Genomic DNA, 15,937 nt, shown 5'->3' on the forward strand with positions numbered 1-15,937 from the left:
TGTTGAGTACTTTTCGTGTTACTGTATATAGGAAAATATATACAACAACAAAGTTGGATATAAGAATTTTGATACATAAATTTACTGATTGTTAAAGCTATAGCAAAGAAAAATAATGAACTATATAGGGAATCAAACAAACCTTTGAGCTCCCCAAAATAATTATAAACCTAAGACGATTTTTACCATACATGCAAGTAAATGAAGGAATAAAAGTTAATAGTAAAGTACAGCAGTCAGTAATTGCTCCGTAGACAATTGACTTTGATCTCTCATTATACGTGCTGTACAGTATGTCCGGCGTTATACTATAAGGTGGGAAATATTGTAATATTGTACATGTATATTATATTCTCATTAACTAAAAAAATCCTCAGTGTTAATGTTACTACAGCATCCAGATTCATGAAATACCTGTGGTCTTGGATGTGGCAAATTATTAGTCGCTTGGACACCTGGTTAGTTTAAGAGACCTGTGATTTACCGGGGGTAATTATGAATAACTGCAATTGCTGTAAATCGAGCAATCGTTATATACTTCTAAGTATAGGAGTATCTGTATTGTTACTCGGGCCGCCTCATAAGCACTTTAGGTTACTTATATAACGACCTAAGTATTGCATGCAATGATCAGGTTTCTTGAATCTCACAAACTGTTAGATGTATATAGTTAAATACGAAATTATTACGTGGAAACATTCTGCCTCGACTGGTTGGGAAGATCGTCTGAATATCTGAAAATCTGATCAAGTACTGTAATTTCATAGAAGAAGCATATAGGCCTACAGTTGTAATGAACCATGTTGATATTCTGGAGTAATTCTGCCAACAGGTTAGTCGGACAGAATGATATACAAACACATAAATTAGTACGAGTGAAGCAACATTTACTTCGTCCAGGTTTTTTTCCCTCTAAGAACTCTGCCGCCTCTTTTGGCTTTTTTTTCTTCTGGTGTTTCCGGGTTGGGAAAAAGGTCCTCCTGTGGGGCGGTGACTCTGTGTATCTTACCCGCACACACAGTTGGTACAGCGCCTCCATGCAGGTACTCTTCCTTGTGGGTACCCAAGTGTTTCAATTCTCAAATATTACATGTTATTGAATGACGTCCGTTTGCTTAAAGGGCTTTAAAAGTTAATTTTATTAAGAAAAGTTCATGCATTGTAAAAATTAGATTTTCCTTGCCAATCATCTGAATTGGAAAATATTTTAGAACTTAAGACTGATTAGGTGAGAAAACTGACGCATTTTTTTTTATACGATTAGCCTACCAGGCATAGCCACGACCCACATCAGGCCCGTGAAAAATATAATAATAATAATATAATATTAGTATTAATTAATATAAAATATAAAACGATATTAATAAAAAATATACTCACTACTACTACTACTATCATTACTACTACTACTAATAATAATAATAATAATAATAATAAATAATAATAACAATAATAATAATCAATAGTGAGAAACGATACAGTAGGTTGGGTTCTCAAAGTAAAGAGAAACAATTGAAACCCCTGCACTGTAAATGAAGCAGAAAGGCAGATCAGCAACCCAATTTGGCCATAATTTTTTGTGATGCCATATGGCAACAGGGCTCCACGTATTAGACAATACAATATGCTTCCAATATCTCCCCAGGCGGTAGTACTTCCTGGCCAGTAGCTCATCTACTTTTTGATGTTACCTTTTATCTTGTGCATAATGAAGTGTTAAAACAGTAACCTAATGAGTCATTATTGGTTCTATATTGAAGTTTAGGTTATTATTATTTGTTAATATTACAAACGTACCTTTGTGTAGTGCTCGCAGTAGATCCTGACTGTGGATACTATTTTCATTGGATTGAAACTGAAGTTCGACTTTGTCGCTCCTTTTGCTGGGTCTTGTTCTCCACTCTCTCACACAGACACATCACTTCTGGCTGTGATGGGTCCAGTATGTTGTGCGTTGTATTCAGTGACAAAGACAGAAAATTTTAAAGTCACAAAACATGGCGGTCCAGAACGACCATCAACCAGCGTCATCAGAGTTCGACGTTTTTCTACTGGTAACAACACACGGAAATAGCACCTAGGAAGTTCTCTTGCTCTAGTCTGCGAAGGGTCTTGGCGGTATAAGCATTAGGGCCATTCAAGTATATGCTGCCGTAGTTGCGATAACTATACCCACATGTTTGCTTGGGTTTCTAAGTGCATTGTTTCACTATAAGATTTCGTGACATTTACAAACATTAACAGATAATGATAAAAAATTTTCAATTTTATTTACGGTGGGAATTAACTTAGCAAATAGAATTATTTATAAACTATATTAGAGGGATGAAATGTACAGTAGATATTAAGATATCTGAGAAGTTTAAGGTTTACAATAAAAAATCATATCGACTATCAATAAAAAACAATACCAATAATTTTCTATTACTACTTGCTACATTTCTGGTAAGCCCAGTATAAGAGACGACGACAGGGGATTGCAAGGACGATGAGGAAGAGGATACAACCAAAGTAGAGCAGAATGGACGTTGCCCACGATGATCTTGATCCACTCCAGGCCTTCTTATCCTGGTCCTCGCCTGTGAGGAGGGAGTCAGGGTCTTGTTCAGTGTCAACTCAAAATGTCATGATAGTTAATGGATTCCACAAATAAGTAATACAAACCAAAATAAGCAAATAAATACTTTGATCCACCATGTCTCGGCCTGTAGTATACCGGTATAATTGAAGTTAAGAAGGGGCCACTTTGAATTAAAAGTAAGCTTGATATTTTATCAGACCGTGTTTGGTTAAATGGTTTTGGCTATGGTCACGCCAACCTAACCAAACCTGAACTGGCTTTTGATAATTTGCCATGACACGGTTTTCGGGTCATAAATCAATTCTTCAAGGTGTCATTCTTGTCCAAGGGTTAATGACAATGGCCCGATTGTCAGGTTGTCTTTATATTGTTTCTTTCATAAGTATATTTACATCATTCATTGAAATTTTTAAGATACTATAAAAATGTTGGAGATAACCTCTATATCACATAGACTTGCGTTACTACTGCCAAAGTATAAAGCCTGCCACCGCTTACTTCCACACACGGGGACAACAAAGGCGAACTCCATGATGAAGCGGATCATTCCAATGACCAGCCCGACAATGAGACCCCAGAAGGCTCCCTGCAAAATCATTTTACCATAAGCCATACAACTCTAAACTTTGAAAGAATTTGTGCTTTTCATGACCTATACATCACCCATTTGATAGGTATTTCAGAGGACTTACAGGCTCGGTGGTTCGTTCCCAGAATATAGCGAGGAGGTAGATGGCGCAGATGGGTGGAGACAAGAAGGATGAGATACTCTGGATGTACACAAACAGCTGAGAATTCGCCGAGTTTCTGTGACAAATAACACAGGTGATAAGAAATTATGCAGTTATTGTAACTTAAGGATAAGAATAACGGATATTAGTGGACTTAGCTAATGTTTATCATTTAATCTGAGAACAACAAGATGCAGGACTCACTGGATGACTGGGATCCATATGACGGATACCACCACCATCACCAACACGAACACTCGCCCAACGATCAACAACTCCACGTCTGTCGCCTTCTTGCGGATTCTTGTCCAAATGTCGATAGAGAAAATAGTGGAAGAGGAGTTGAAAATGGAAGTGAGAGACGACATGAGGGCTGCCATCATCACAGCCAGCATCAACCCTGACAATCCTGGTAATACAAATACAGAATGACAAGCAACTTGTAACTGGGAGATATGGCTCAAGATCCATAGGCTCAACTTTAAAAAAGAAAGTCCCTTTATTAACAACAAAGGAAATAATTATCCTAATTATCCCAGTTACTGTTACAGGGTAAATAAAAATTCTGTAAAAGTGAAACTAAATGCAAATTGCATATTTAATACGGGAACAATGTCTTGTTTTAGAAAATTATTTACTTAAATTATTTTATAGTAATATATTTTTTTTCATTATCTGTAAGAAAACCCCCACCCGCGACAGAAGAAAAATTATGGAAGAAGATCGTGCCAGGCAGCATACCTGCAGGCAGCAGATTAAGGACAAGTTCAACGTAGGCAATGTTGGTGCAACCTGTCTCACTGCCACAATATTTCTTACACTCCTCGGGCACGACACAGGCCACCTTGTTAGTGTAGAGTATCCTGGCTGCCATCCCTGGGAAAACTAGCATGAAGAGAGGCAGGAACTTGAGGAGACTGGCCAGAACACAGCCACCCTTGACGTGAAGCATATTTCTGCTAGAAAGCGTCCTCTGTACGATAACCTGTGTGGGAAGGGGCGGGGGTGGGGGGTGGTACTGTAGTAAACACACTAACTATACCAAAGCTGTTGTACAGTTACCCAAAAAAGTCCTGTCGCGAACCATGAACCCCGAGATTCAGACTTTTGAATCCGAAGCATTTATGGACAGAACAATGTATCAGTGTCTACTGCTTCGGATTCACGAGTCTGAATCTCAGGGTTCGTGGTTCGCGACAGGACTTTTTTGGGTGACTGTACATAATTATATCTGGTACTTTGACTCGGTGGTAATTACATACTAATAAACCACTTACTCTATTCTCTGTGTGTATAGATTGTACATTGAAATTAGTAAAGGCAAATCACATTACCTGTTTAAGGTATTGTTTCCACCGAATTAAGTCACCTTATGTAACTGGTGTAGTAATCAAACATCTCCTTAAGTGAGAATATAGTCTGCAAGTCTTCTTATAACAAAAATTGCCGTAAAAAGTTAGTTAGCATACACTGGACATATTTTTACTGTATCATAAACGACACGAGATACAGTGCAAAAAGAATTTGCTCTCAAGCGCTCAATACAGTAGTATGTGAAACAAGTGTATATATCCTTCGCTCTCTGGAACTCGTTAACCAATTGAGATTTTGTGATCCAGTTTAGTTTGTACAAAAATCTGTGAGTTTTGTGGACTCCCCTGATTTCCCATTTCTAGTTAGAGCCTCAATGGATGGTAAATTTTATTCACCTGGTCGGTGCACCAATACCAGATGCTGGAGATTGTGATGCCCAAGAACATACCAGTCCAGGGCAAGTCAGATACCCCAGGCTCAATAGACCTGATAAAGTTCATGGCGTAAGCTGGAGGCTCCCCGCAGTTGGTGGTGTTGTCTATGGTGGAGAATCTGGTCTTGTTCGGTACACTGTAAAAGTAGTCCTCCACCAATCTATCGTACCCACCCACCTCATAAAAGGCTTCAGGAGAAAGAAAACATTGTATGATGTTAGTAGGGGAAGTAATGTTAGTAAGGAGTGGTAGAGCGAGTAAGATTTGTGTGGTGGTAAGGGTAATACGATTACAAAGAAAGAATTAGGGGATTAATGTATTGGATATTGTTACTAAGAAATAAATTAAGTTGTTAGAGGGATTAGTAGAGGTAAAAACAGAATTATAACAGTGTACCAATTTTTCATAAGTTTGGAGCATACTCACACAAACGTAGTACTCACACATGCCCATAAGGATACAGGCGCCGACAACCATGAGGATAGTTTGCACAAAATCAGTCCAAATGACGGCCGTGAGTCCTCCAGTGATGGTGAAGATGGAAGCGATGGCCAGAAGAATCATGATGCTGAGGTACATCCACTCAACGCTGTTCTTGTTCAACATCTGCTGGATGAACAGCGCCCCCGCGTACAAGTCAGCCTGTAACAAGGGTCAACAAGGCTCCTCAGAGGTTAAATTGTATCAATAATTTCAGGCAGGTTGGCACATGTATCATAGCACTGGTCAGAAATGTCAAGAATTAGCTCCGATAACTAACTAACAATTATCAAAAGTTAATCTCAATGACCAAGAACGGTATAGAAATTTTTGGTCCTTTCTTGATTCAGAAAAATATTACGAAGTAAGTTAATAAGAGTATGGATCATCAAAGTCTTGGGAAAAGTCAAATGAATAGGTATAGTCCGGAGATTATGAGAGACCAGATTTGATTAAGCTCAATAAGGTATAATAGATATCTTTATTACAGGTTAACTTACCGATATTTTGGTGAAGATTGAAAGGATAATAGCGAGGCAGGAGAGATAGACCCTTATCCTCTGGCCGCCAAACCTCTCTCTGAGGTACTCTGGCATGGTGTATACCCCAGAGCTCAAGTACACAGGCACGAACACCCATCCCAATAACATCAGCACGAAGATGGCCTGAAAGTGTGCAACAACTCTGTACAGGCATTGAACAGCCATCCCAGCAACAGATCGCGGAACCTTCAAACACAGTACATATAAGGTGTTACTTTAAACTTATCCGTAAAGTGTGATGGATTTTATATCTCAGAAATATTTTTTATGATATGCAGTAGACATATGACGATACAGTACTAAGATGTAGCTATATATCCAAAACCAATATAGTGATGCATATTATTACATCAACAGTAATATATTGGATTTGGGTGCTTAAGTAATGATAAAAGGAGGACGTTCCTGTGCGGTGTTACAGTAACCGTATACCATGTAACGTTGTCAAAGGCTGGTTAATCTCATATCAGTGAAGCAAAACCATCAAGTAAAATAGCAATTTAATATAAACTATTTACAATGCATACAAGAAACAATAATGACAAAACTAAGTAGGAAAATTGCTCAATTCGAGAATTTAGCCGTTGACAAAACAACACTGTTAAACCTACAATTAAATCAATTACAATATACAGTACTTAACTTAACTATGGTGGACAAAAGTTCCTTCCCTCAGCCAGTCACAATGTGACTGAATCACCTGGGGTTCGAATGCCGAAGTAACTGAGGGAGGTGATGTAATCGTCCAACAGATGGTGTACTGTGTAGTACATATAACGGGGGATGGGGACCAGAGGGAGAAAGAGAGGGAGGGCTGAGGGAAGGGACTTTTGTCCACCATAGTACTCATCACTATGGAGGAGGAGGCGAGACCCACGACCGCCAACCATACTGTCGTCCACAATTCGATTGGCTGTTCTCGGAATAGAGTCGGGACTCGGGTGTTTAACCCAACACCAAACCTCGGATGAATGAGTCGGAGCATTAATAGAGTCCAGAGTGGAGACTCTTGGCAGTCCTCACCACCTTTTTACTTAACCAATAGATGGCGACTGTCGTAACAGCGGCACTTACCAAAATGCACAAAATCCAATTACGAACGGGAGGTAAACGTTTAAAACAGTTTTCAGTATATTTCTTAAATACACATGAATCCTACTGATACTTGAAAAAAAATAAAATTAAACAGGTATATTTCAGAATATAATAGACTTAGAGAAGAGTGAAGTCACCTTATAGACACTTACGTCTAACTCGAAGGCACCGATGCCTATACCTGAGGCGGCTCCTGACCCTGCCAGTCCAATAAAGTGACCTGATCCAATGTTGCTGGCAAACAGCGACGAGCCCACCTGAGGGAGGATAAATGGCCCAATATAGGTGTGACATCAGTGTGGGTGTGAGACATCAGTGTGGGTGTGAGACATCAGTATGGGTGTGAGACATCAGTGTGGGTGTGAGACATCAGTGTGGGTGTAAGACATCACTGTGGGTGTGAGACATCAGTGTGGGTGTAAGACGTCAGTGTGGGTGTAAGACATCAGTGTGGGTGTGAGACATCAGTGTGGGTGTGAGACATCACTGTGGGTGTAAGACATCAGTGTGGGTGTGAGACATCAGTGTGGGTGTGAGACATCACTGAGTGTGAGACATCAGTGTGGGTGTAAGACATCAGTGTGGGTGTGAGACATCAGTGTGGATGTATGACATCAGTGTGGAATGTGAGGCTTGAGTATTGGTGTGAACTGATATTGCGATAAAACCATTGATAAGACAAGTTTAGAAAAAAAACGAGATTTAGTGGTTTTAATTAAATGAATCAAAAGGCAAATACGCAGCGGGAGACCTTGGGGCCTCTATAGAAATACTGTAAACAGACATACTGTATACTTACGGGTATCCAGTGCATTTTGCGGGAGGCGAGGAAATATCCGGAGACGCTGCCCCGCTTGGTTCTCCACGACGACTGTGGGAGATGGAGTTCCAGTTCAGTCAATTATATCCATTATAAATTTTGACTCCTTGATTGAGAAGTGTACCGGTCGTGAAGCGAAAAAGACACCAGTAAAGAACTTTGGAGGTACCAACATATATCGTAACTGAAGCAGCTTTCGTACGTTAGAACTTGTCTAAAAAAACACACACAAAATAGATTACAAGGTGTATTCCTAAGACATACATAAGAATAAATGACTCCACGACCATAGTGACAATACACCATAGTTTCGAAGTTATAACGCATGTCAGTTGGGGGTTGGAACGTAATAAAATCTAGGGAGTCTCCACCCGCGATATGTATAATTTGAAAAGCCTAGTTTTAGGAGAGATGGGTAGGTGGATGCCTATGGACCATGTTAGTGTGTAAATTGACAACGCGATAGTATACTGTGAATGTGCTCTCTCTCTAGAGTGTTATATGACAATTTACACCTTATTAGATAATTGCTTAGATTTTGTCGTTGGAGGTTACGTTAACACTTACATGAAAACTTGTTAACTTGTCTAGTTTGTTGTTGTTACTGATTTATGTTATTACAAGGCGATATAAATTAAAGAATTGTGGAAGATTTGTTGTAAATATCACAGCATTGATTATTTTATGAGTGGTAGTGAACTGCACGCTATACATGTTCTCTTCATGTGAAGTGTGCCTTTCTAATGGCATTGTGAGATACTGTTGTAGTGGATTTCTCCCCTACAAACGCTGTTTGTCGCTGAGTAGCCGACCCCACGAATTCCCCAGTGTATGCCTCGTGGTCTAGGTCAACCAGCGCCACCTTACATAACGGAGGTCAACTACTAAGCCACGCCTACCTCCGCTATTTAAGACTTGACCTCGTGGTGACAACCGTATAATGACTAGTATTATATCCGCCAGGTTCTTAATAAGCCTCAGATTAACTCATATTGAGGAGGAATCATACACTGCATAATTTCTTAACATAATAAAATTAGGGAATGTATTTACAAAGACAAGTAAAACCACAAATGAAATACAAACAACCACAGCCTAAATTAAACCTAAACCCTAACCTCAGCCTTACCATGCACTTGAACAATACAATAGAATAAACCATTTGTCTCCATATACATATATCCTGAGACTAGACCAACTGTACCACCCTTGGACCACATTCTCAGGCCAGCCAGGCTCGTTTGCCTCTCCCCAGTCCCACTCACCAGATGAGCTGGTGGACCAGTGACCTACACAGTACTGATTCCATGTCGCCAATTATCAAACTATTTCCCTAACTAATACACAACATAGGCTGGTTTACTTAATACTTACATATTGTAAATTAATATATGTAACATTAAACAACAATTACGTAAAAGAACAAAGTAATATAAAATATCTCTCTCCTACTGAACAAGCACGGTAATTACCTCTGAACAGGTAAGGTAATTTACCTATAAATCCAATATAGATTCGGTGCCACATAGCGCTATCAACCGGATCACATTATTATTGTATTAGGCACCAGTGTTAGTGCAAGGACAAATCCCTCCAACACATAATAAAGACCAACTCTCACCCTCTAAATTTACTTGGTGAGATGACCGTTAGGAAGCCATTATTTACTTCCTGTTAAGGGAGTGCCACACTTGGCCAAATGTCCTCACTTGAGTAAAATTTGGTGGGTTTTGTGGTGAATTTAGTGGCAGTAATTTTAAGTGGTTATATCGTAAATTTGCCATATAAGAATAGCGCTAGAATTTAAGAGGAAAAGTGGTGGTCAAATGCAATAATGGTTCGTATCTTATATTCCATCAAGTATTCCTTCATTCCTCCACAAATGAGGTATGCCATCATGATGTCATAACTTACAATCAAGCCCACAGCGAGCACGAAAACGAAGTACAAGACCAGAACCAGGATGTCTTCCCATTGAAGTTGTATTTCTTCATCCTCAGTAATATTGTCCGCCTTCAAAGATGCCATAACGGAGAGCAACCATTACACACTTCCACGTTTCGTTGTGTACTGACCGTCAGACCGTTAAGCAAGCCCGGGGGTGGGGGGGAATTTTATAGTATGATACCAGAGAATCAGTCGGCATTAGATAATACTAAATGTTTTCTGTTTCTTAACATACTCTCGTTATAAGAAAAATCGTAATTTTGTGTAACATTAAAGGTAATCACTTTGAAAATATTAAAATATAGGTAAATCATAAAGTAAATAGTTCGTTTTGTAAGACGTGATGGATAGTGGATAATTTGTTTGTAGCCTCAGTGAGTCTTATCTTTTTATGACATTTTAGATATCGTCAATTTCTTCAAAGATTTCAGTTTAAAAACAATAGACGCTGTGGCATGTAACAAGATAACATAATCTAGGCTAATTCGTAACACAGTCGCGCTAAGAATAAGTAAAATTGATTGGATTCATTGGGTTAAGATATTGTTTTGTATAGGCCTCGCAAGACAAGCAAATCCTCCACAGTTCCATTCAACATTTCACCTTTAGGGTGTGGCAGTGAAGTGGATACAGCGTTTGTCTCTTATGGTGTTTGAGTACGAAATGGTTTCTCACCAAGCTAGTCGTCTGTCCTCGTGTCAACCTGAAACTCCATTATAAAAAATAATAAGTGTACGTGCTGTAGGTTACAAGAGAAACTCATTAATTTACTTTTATATTTTCTTATTTTTCTATAAACTTATTGTACTCAGAAGACATACACAATACATGAGTAGAAGGTACTAAAAATCATCTAAACAATCCAGTAGCAAAACCTGAGATACGTTTTGATTCGTCCATATTGTTTACTTAAGTAATGTGAAGAACTACAGCATAATTAAAGAGTAATAAACAATACAGCTGTAGATGAGCCATACATTACAGAGGCCCGGGATGAACAAAGACAGTGCTGTACAGTATACAGTGTATTTGTGCTACTGAATATACAGGAGGCACAAATTGATTATAGTGAAGATCAAAAACACCTCTTGCCTGTTAATGTTATGAATTGTATTTCTATCACCTCTCTCTATTTTCTTTTTTAATTAGTAAGTCAAGTATGTTAAATATATTATTAATCAAAGCAAATAGCGCATGCATCTATTCTAAAGGCAACAGTAATGTCTTTGTGCAAGCAAAAAAAAATAAAAATCATAACTCCTAATAATCCGACTAATTGAAAGTAAAACACCTTATAAAATGCAATTTATGATGAAATTTAAACTACAGGACTTAAATGTGTTTTGTAAATTGTGTATACAGTATTGCTATTTCCAAAAACTTCTTTTCCTCGTACAGTGAAAACTTACACCCCTCTATTGCCCAACATAGAATTTTGTTCACATTTTGTAGTACAATTTGTATATATTTTATACCAATAAAGTATATGTAATAGCAACAAGTTGTATATAAAACTTATATACAAAATATCCAGGATTTTTTTTACTAAAAGTCGACATGAAATGTACGAAGACCAGACGTTGATGGAACATGTTTTGAATAATTTAAACTTTTCAGATTTTGCAATGAACCTGAACATCTGTGCAAAGTATTTTGATGCCACCAACTTTAATGTAAACTATGATGATCTTGATCTATCCAAACATCAAGTTGACGTGGACTCTTGTGGATTCTCACTTAACCTCAGGTGACAAAGGACTGCCCGCGTTCCGTAGATGTTCACAACCAACACCACCCATTTTGTGTTATCACTGAATGTTGAATAACTCCAGCTGGTTATGACATCCAATATATATATATACAGTATATATACAGGTATATGTATATGCAGATCATCACCTGTTATAAGAATAAAACACACAATATGCCACTGTTCAATTCAGTCTATGCGTAGAAGCCCCAGACAAAGCCTGCAATAGTCATGATGAGGATCGCTAATCCATCAACAACACTGCAAAGATACACATGAATGCATTACCGTCAAGTATTTTTTTAATTGCACTGAGTACACCTAAACAGAGTACTAAATATTTCAGGAACTATTTCTAACGAGTGTTTCGTGTTACTGTATATAGGAAAAATATATACAATAACAAAGTTGATATAAGAATTTTGATACATAAATTTACTGATTAAGAAGCAGTATAAAAATAATGAACTATATAGGGAATCAAACAAAACCGTGAGCTCCCCAACACTATACAACCTATGACGATTTTTAATGATAATAGATGTAAGTAAATGAAGGAATAAAAGTTAATAGTAAAGTACAGCAATGGCAATTCTGTCTGCAGATGACTGACTTGACTTCATTATACGTGCTGTACAGTATGTCCGCGTTATACTATAAAAGATAATATTGTACATGTATATTATATTCTATTAACTAAAAAAATCCTCAGTAGTGTTAATTGTCATTAGCATCCGGGATTCAAGTAGGGTCATTACCTGTGGGTCTTGATGGGTACCTATTAGTCGCTTGGACACCTGGTTAGTTTATGAGACCTGTGATTCACCTGGGGTAATTATGAACACCTGTAATTCGCTTGTAACCGAGCACCTGTTATATACTTGGGGTTATTATGAGTATCTGTACGTTACTCGGGGTCATTATAAGCACTTTAGGTTACTATAACGACCTGCTATTTATACGTACGATCAGGTTTTAATCTCACAAACTGTTAGATGTATAATAACATGAAATTATTACGTGTGTGAAACATTTCTGCCTCGACTGGTTAAAGATCGTTCAGTCATCTTGAAAATCTGATCAAGTACTGTAAGGATTTCACATAGAAGAAGCATATAGGCCTACAGTTGTAATGAACCATGTTGGATATCTGAGTAATTCTGCCAACAGGTTAGTTTGGACAGAATGATAGGTACAAAACACATAAATTAGTAATGAGTGAAGTTAAAATACTTACTTCGTCCAGGTTTTTTTCTCTAAGAACTCTGCCGCTCTCTTGGCTTTTTCTTCTGGTGTTTCCTGGGTTGCTGGGTCCTCCTGTGGGGCGGTGACCTTCTGTGTATCTACCCCGCACACACAGTTGATACAGCGCCTCCATGCAGGTACTTCTGTGGGTACCCAAGTGTTTTAATTCCTCAGCCGTTACATGTTATTGGAATGACTGTCCGTTTGCTTAAAGGGTTTTTGTAAGTTAATTTTATTAAGAAAAGTTCATGCATTGTGTAAAATTAGATTTTCCTACAATCATCTGAATTGAAAATATTTTAGAACTTAAGACTGATTAGGTGAGAAAACTGACGCATTTTTTTATAAGGGATTAGCTCACCAGGGCACAGGTCAATGACCCACATCAGGGCCTGTGAAAAATATAATAATAATAATAATAATAATAATAATAATAATAATAATAATAATATTAGTAATAATTAATATAAAATATAAAAACGATATTAAATAAAAATATACTACTACTACTACTACTACTATACTACTAATAATAATAATAATAATAATAATAATAATAATAATAATAATAATAATAATAATAATAATCAATAGTGAGAAACGATATATGTATGTTGGGTTCTCAAAGTAAGAGAAACAATTGAAACCCTGCAATTGTAAATGAAGAGAAAAGGCAGATCAGCAACCTGGAATTTGGTCACAATTTTTGTGATGCCATATGGCAACAGGGTCTACCATTAGACAATACAATATGCTTCCAATATCTTCCCAGGCGGTAGTACCTCCCGGTTGGGTAGCTGCCCATCTACTTTTGATGTTACTCTTTTATCTTGTACAATGAAGTGTGTTAAACAGTAACATAATGAGTCATTATTGGTTCTTATATTGAAGTTTAGGTTATTATTATTATTTGTTAATATTATTAAACGTACCTTGTGTAGTGCTCGCAGTAGATCCTGACTTGTGGATACTATTTTCATTGGATTGAAACTGAAGTTCGACTTTGTCGTCTTTTGGTTGGGTCTCGTTCCTCCACTCTCTCACAGACACACGCACCTCCTGGCTGTGACGGGTCCAGTATGTCAGGCGTTGTATCTGTGTGACAAACATTGTGAAAATTTTGTGTGCCAAAACACAGGTCCAGAACGACCATCAACCAGTCATCAGAGTTCGACGTTTCTTTCCACTGGTAAATAACACACGGAAATAGCACCTAGGGAAAGTTCTCTGCTCTAGTCTGCGAAGGGTCTTTTATGGTATAAGCATTAGGGCCATCTTGCCATACGTCGTAGTCATGATAACCATACCCACATGCTCTTGCTTGGGCTCTCTAAGTATCGTTTTACAGTAAGTTTTTCGGTGTGACATTTACAATAAACATTAACAGATAATGATAAAAACTTTCAATTTTATTTACGGTGGAATTAACCTTAGCAATATTGTAGAATTATTTATAAAACTATATTAGAGGGATTGAAATGTACAGTAGATATTAATATTATCTGACAAGTTTAAGGTTTACAATAAAAAAATCATATCGACTATCAATAAAAACAATACCAATAATTTTCATTACTACTTACACATTTCTTGGGTATGGGTTCAGTAAGGTAAGAGACGACGATGGTGATCACAAGGACGATGAGGAAGAGGATACAACCAAAGTGTAGATAATGGACGTTGCCCACGATGATCTTGATCCACTCAGGCCTCTTATCCTGGTCCTCGCCTGTGAGGAGAGTCAGGTCTTGTTCAGTGTCAACTCAAAAATGTCATGATAGTTAATGGATTCCACAAATAAAAATACAAACCAAAATGCTAAATAAATACTTTCGATCCACCATGTCTCATTCAGTATAATTGGCATAATTTTGTGTTAAGAAGGGGCCAATTTCTGGAATTAAAAGTGTTTCGATACTGGTTTGGGATCCTGTGTGTTTGGTTAAATGGTTTTGGCTATGGTCACGCCAACCTAACCAAACCTGAACTGGCTTTTGATAATTTGCCATGACACGGTTTTCGGGTCATAAATCAATTCTTCAAGGTGTCATTCTTGTCCAAGGGTTAATGACAATGGCCCGATTGTCAGGTTGTCTTTATATTGTTTCTTTCATAACTATATTTACATCATTCATTGAAATTTTTAAGATACTATAAAAATGTTTGAGATAACCTCTATATCACATAGACTTGCGTTACTACTGCCAAAGTATAAAGCCTGCCACCGCTTACTTCCACACACGGGACAACAAAGGCGAACTCCATGATGAAGCGGATCATTCAATGACCCCGACAATGAGACCCCAGAAGGCTCCTGCAAAATCATTTTACCATAAGCCATACAACTCTAAACTGAAAGAATTTGTGCTTTCATGACCTATACATCACCCATTTGATAGGTATTTCAGAGGACTTACAGGCTCGGTGGTTCGTTCCCAGAATATAGCGAGGAGGTAGATGGCGCAGATGGGTGGAGACAAGAAGGATGAGATACTCTGGATGTACACAAACAGCTGAGAATTCGCCGAGTTTCTGTGACAAATAACACAGGTGATAAGAAATTATACAGTTTGTAACTTTTAAGGATAAGAATAACGGATATTAGTGGACTTAGCTAATGTTTATCATTTAATCTGAGAACAACAAGATGCAGGACTCACTGGATGACTGGGATCCATATGACGGATACCACCACCATCACCCACGAACACTCGCCCAACGATCAACAACTCCACGTCTGTCGCCTTCTTGCGGATTCTTGTCCAAATGTCGATAGAAAATAGTGGAAGAGGAGTTGAAAATGGAAGTGAGAGACGACATAGGGCTGCCATCATCACAGCCAGCATCAACCCTGACAATCCTGGTAATACAAATACAGAATGACAAGCAACTTGTAACTGGGAGATATGCTCAAGATCCATAGGCTCAACTTTAAAAAAGAAAGTCCCTTTATTAACAACAAAGGAAATAATTATCCTAATTATCAGTTACTGTTACA

The 15,937-nt window shown here is 37.9% G+C and overlaps 2 protein-coding genes across 2 annotated transcripts; both read right to left on the bottom strand.

Annotated features, from left to right (window-relative positions):
- Positions 1-2,561: 2,561 nt before the first annotated feature.
- LOC121875816 (sodium/glucose cotransporter 5-like) lies at positions 2,562-10,082 on the bottom strand (the record flags this gene model as incomplete). The annotated part of the gene is given in 11 exon segments (XM_042380509.1): positions 2,562-2,579; positions 3,080-3,167; positions 3,274-3,388; positions 3,517-3,721; positions 4,054-4,297; positions 5,022-5,248; positions 5,504-5,702; positions 6,041-6,205; positions 7,330-7,434; positions 7,977-8,048; positions 9,912-10,082. Coding segments are annotated over 11 exon segments (1,552 nt in total), but the record flags the coding sequence as incomplete, so codon positions are not given.
- A 628-nt stretch (positions 10,083-10,710) lies between these two features.
- Positions 10,711-15,265, bottom strand: LOC121875815 (sodium/glucose cotransporter 2-like). The gene is made up of 5 exons (XM_042380508.1): positions 15,172-15,265; positions 14,523-14,668; positions 13,872-14,034; positions 12,932-13,082; positions 10,711-11,955 (listed from the first exon to the last, which is right to left on the bottom strand). The coding sequence occupies exons 1-5, from the start codon at positions 15,263-15,265 to the stop codon at positions 11,889-11,891; spliced, it is 621 nt and encodes a 206-aa protein (XP_042236442.1). The 3' UTR covers positions 10,711-11,888.
- Positions 15,266-15,937: the final 672 nt, after the last annotated feature.

Source organism: Homarus americanus, unplaced genomic scaffold (assembly GCF_018991925.1).
Source record: "Homarus americanus isolate GMGI-L3 unplaced genomic scaffold, GMGI_Hamer_2.0 scaffold52910, whole genome shotgun sequence".
NCBI classification, from domain to species: Eukaryota; Metazoa; Arthropoda; class Malacostraca; order Decapoda; family Nephropidae; genus Homarus; species Homarus americanus.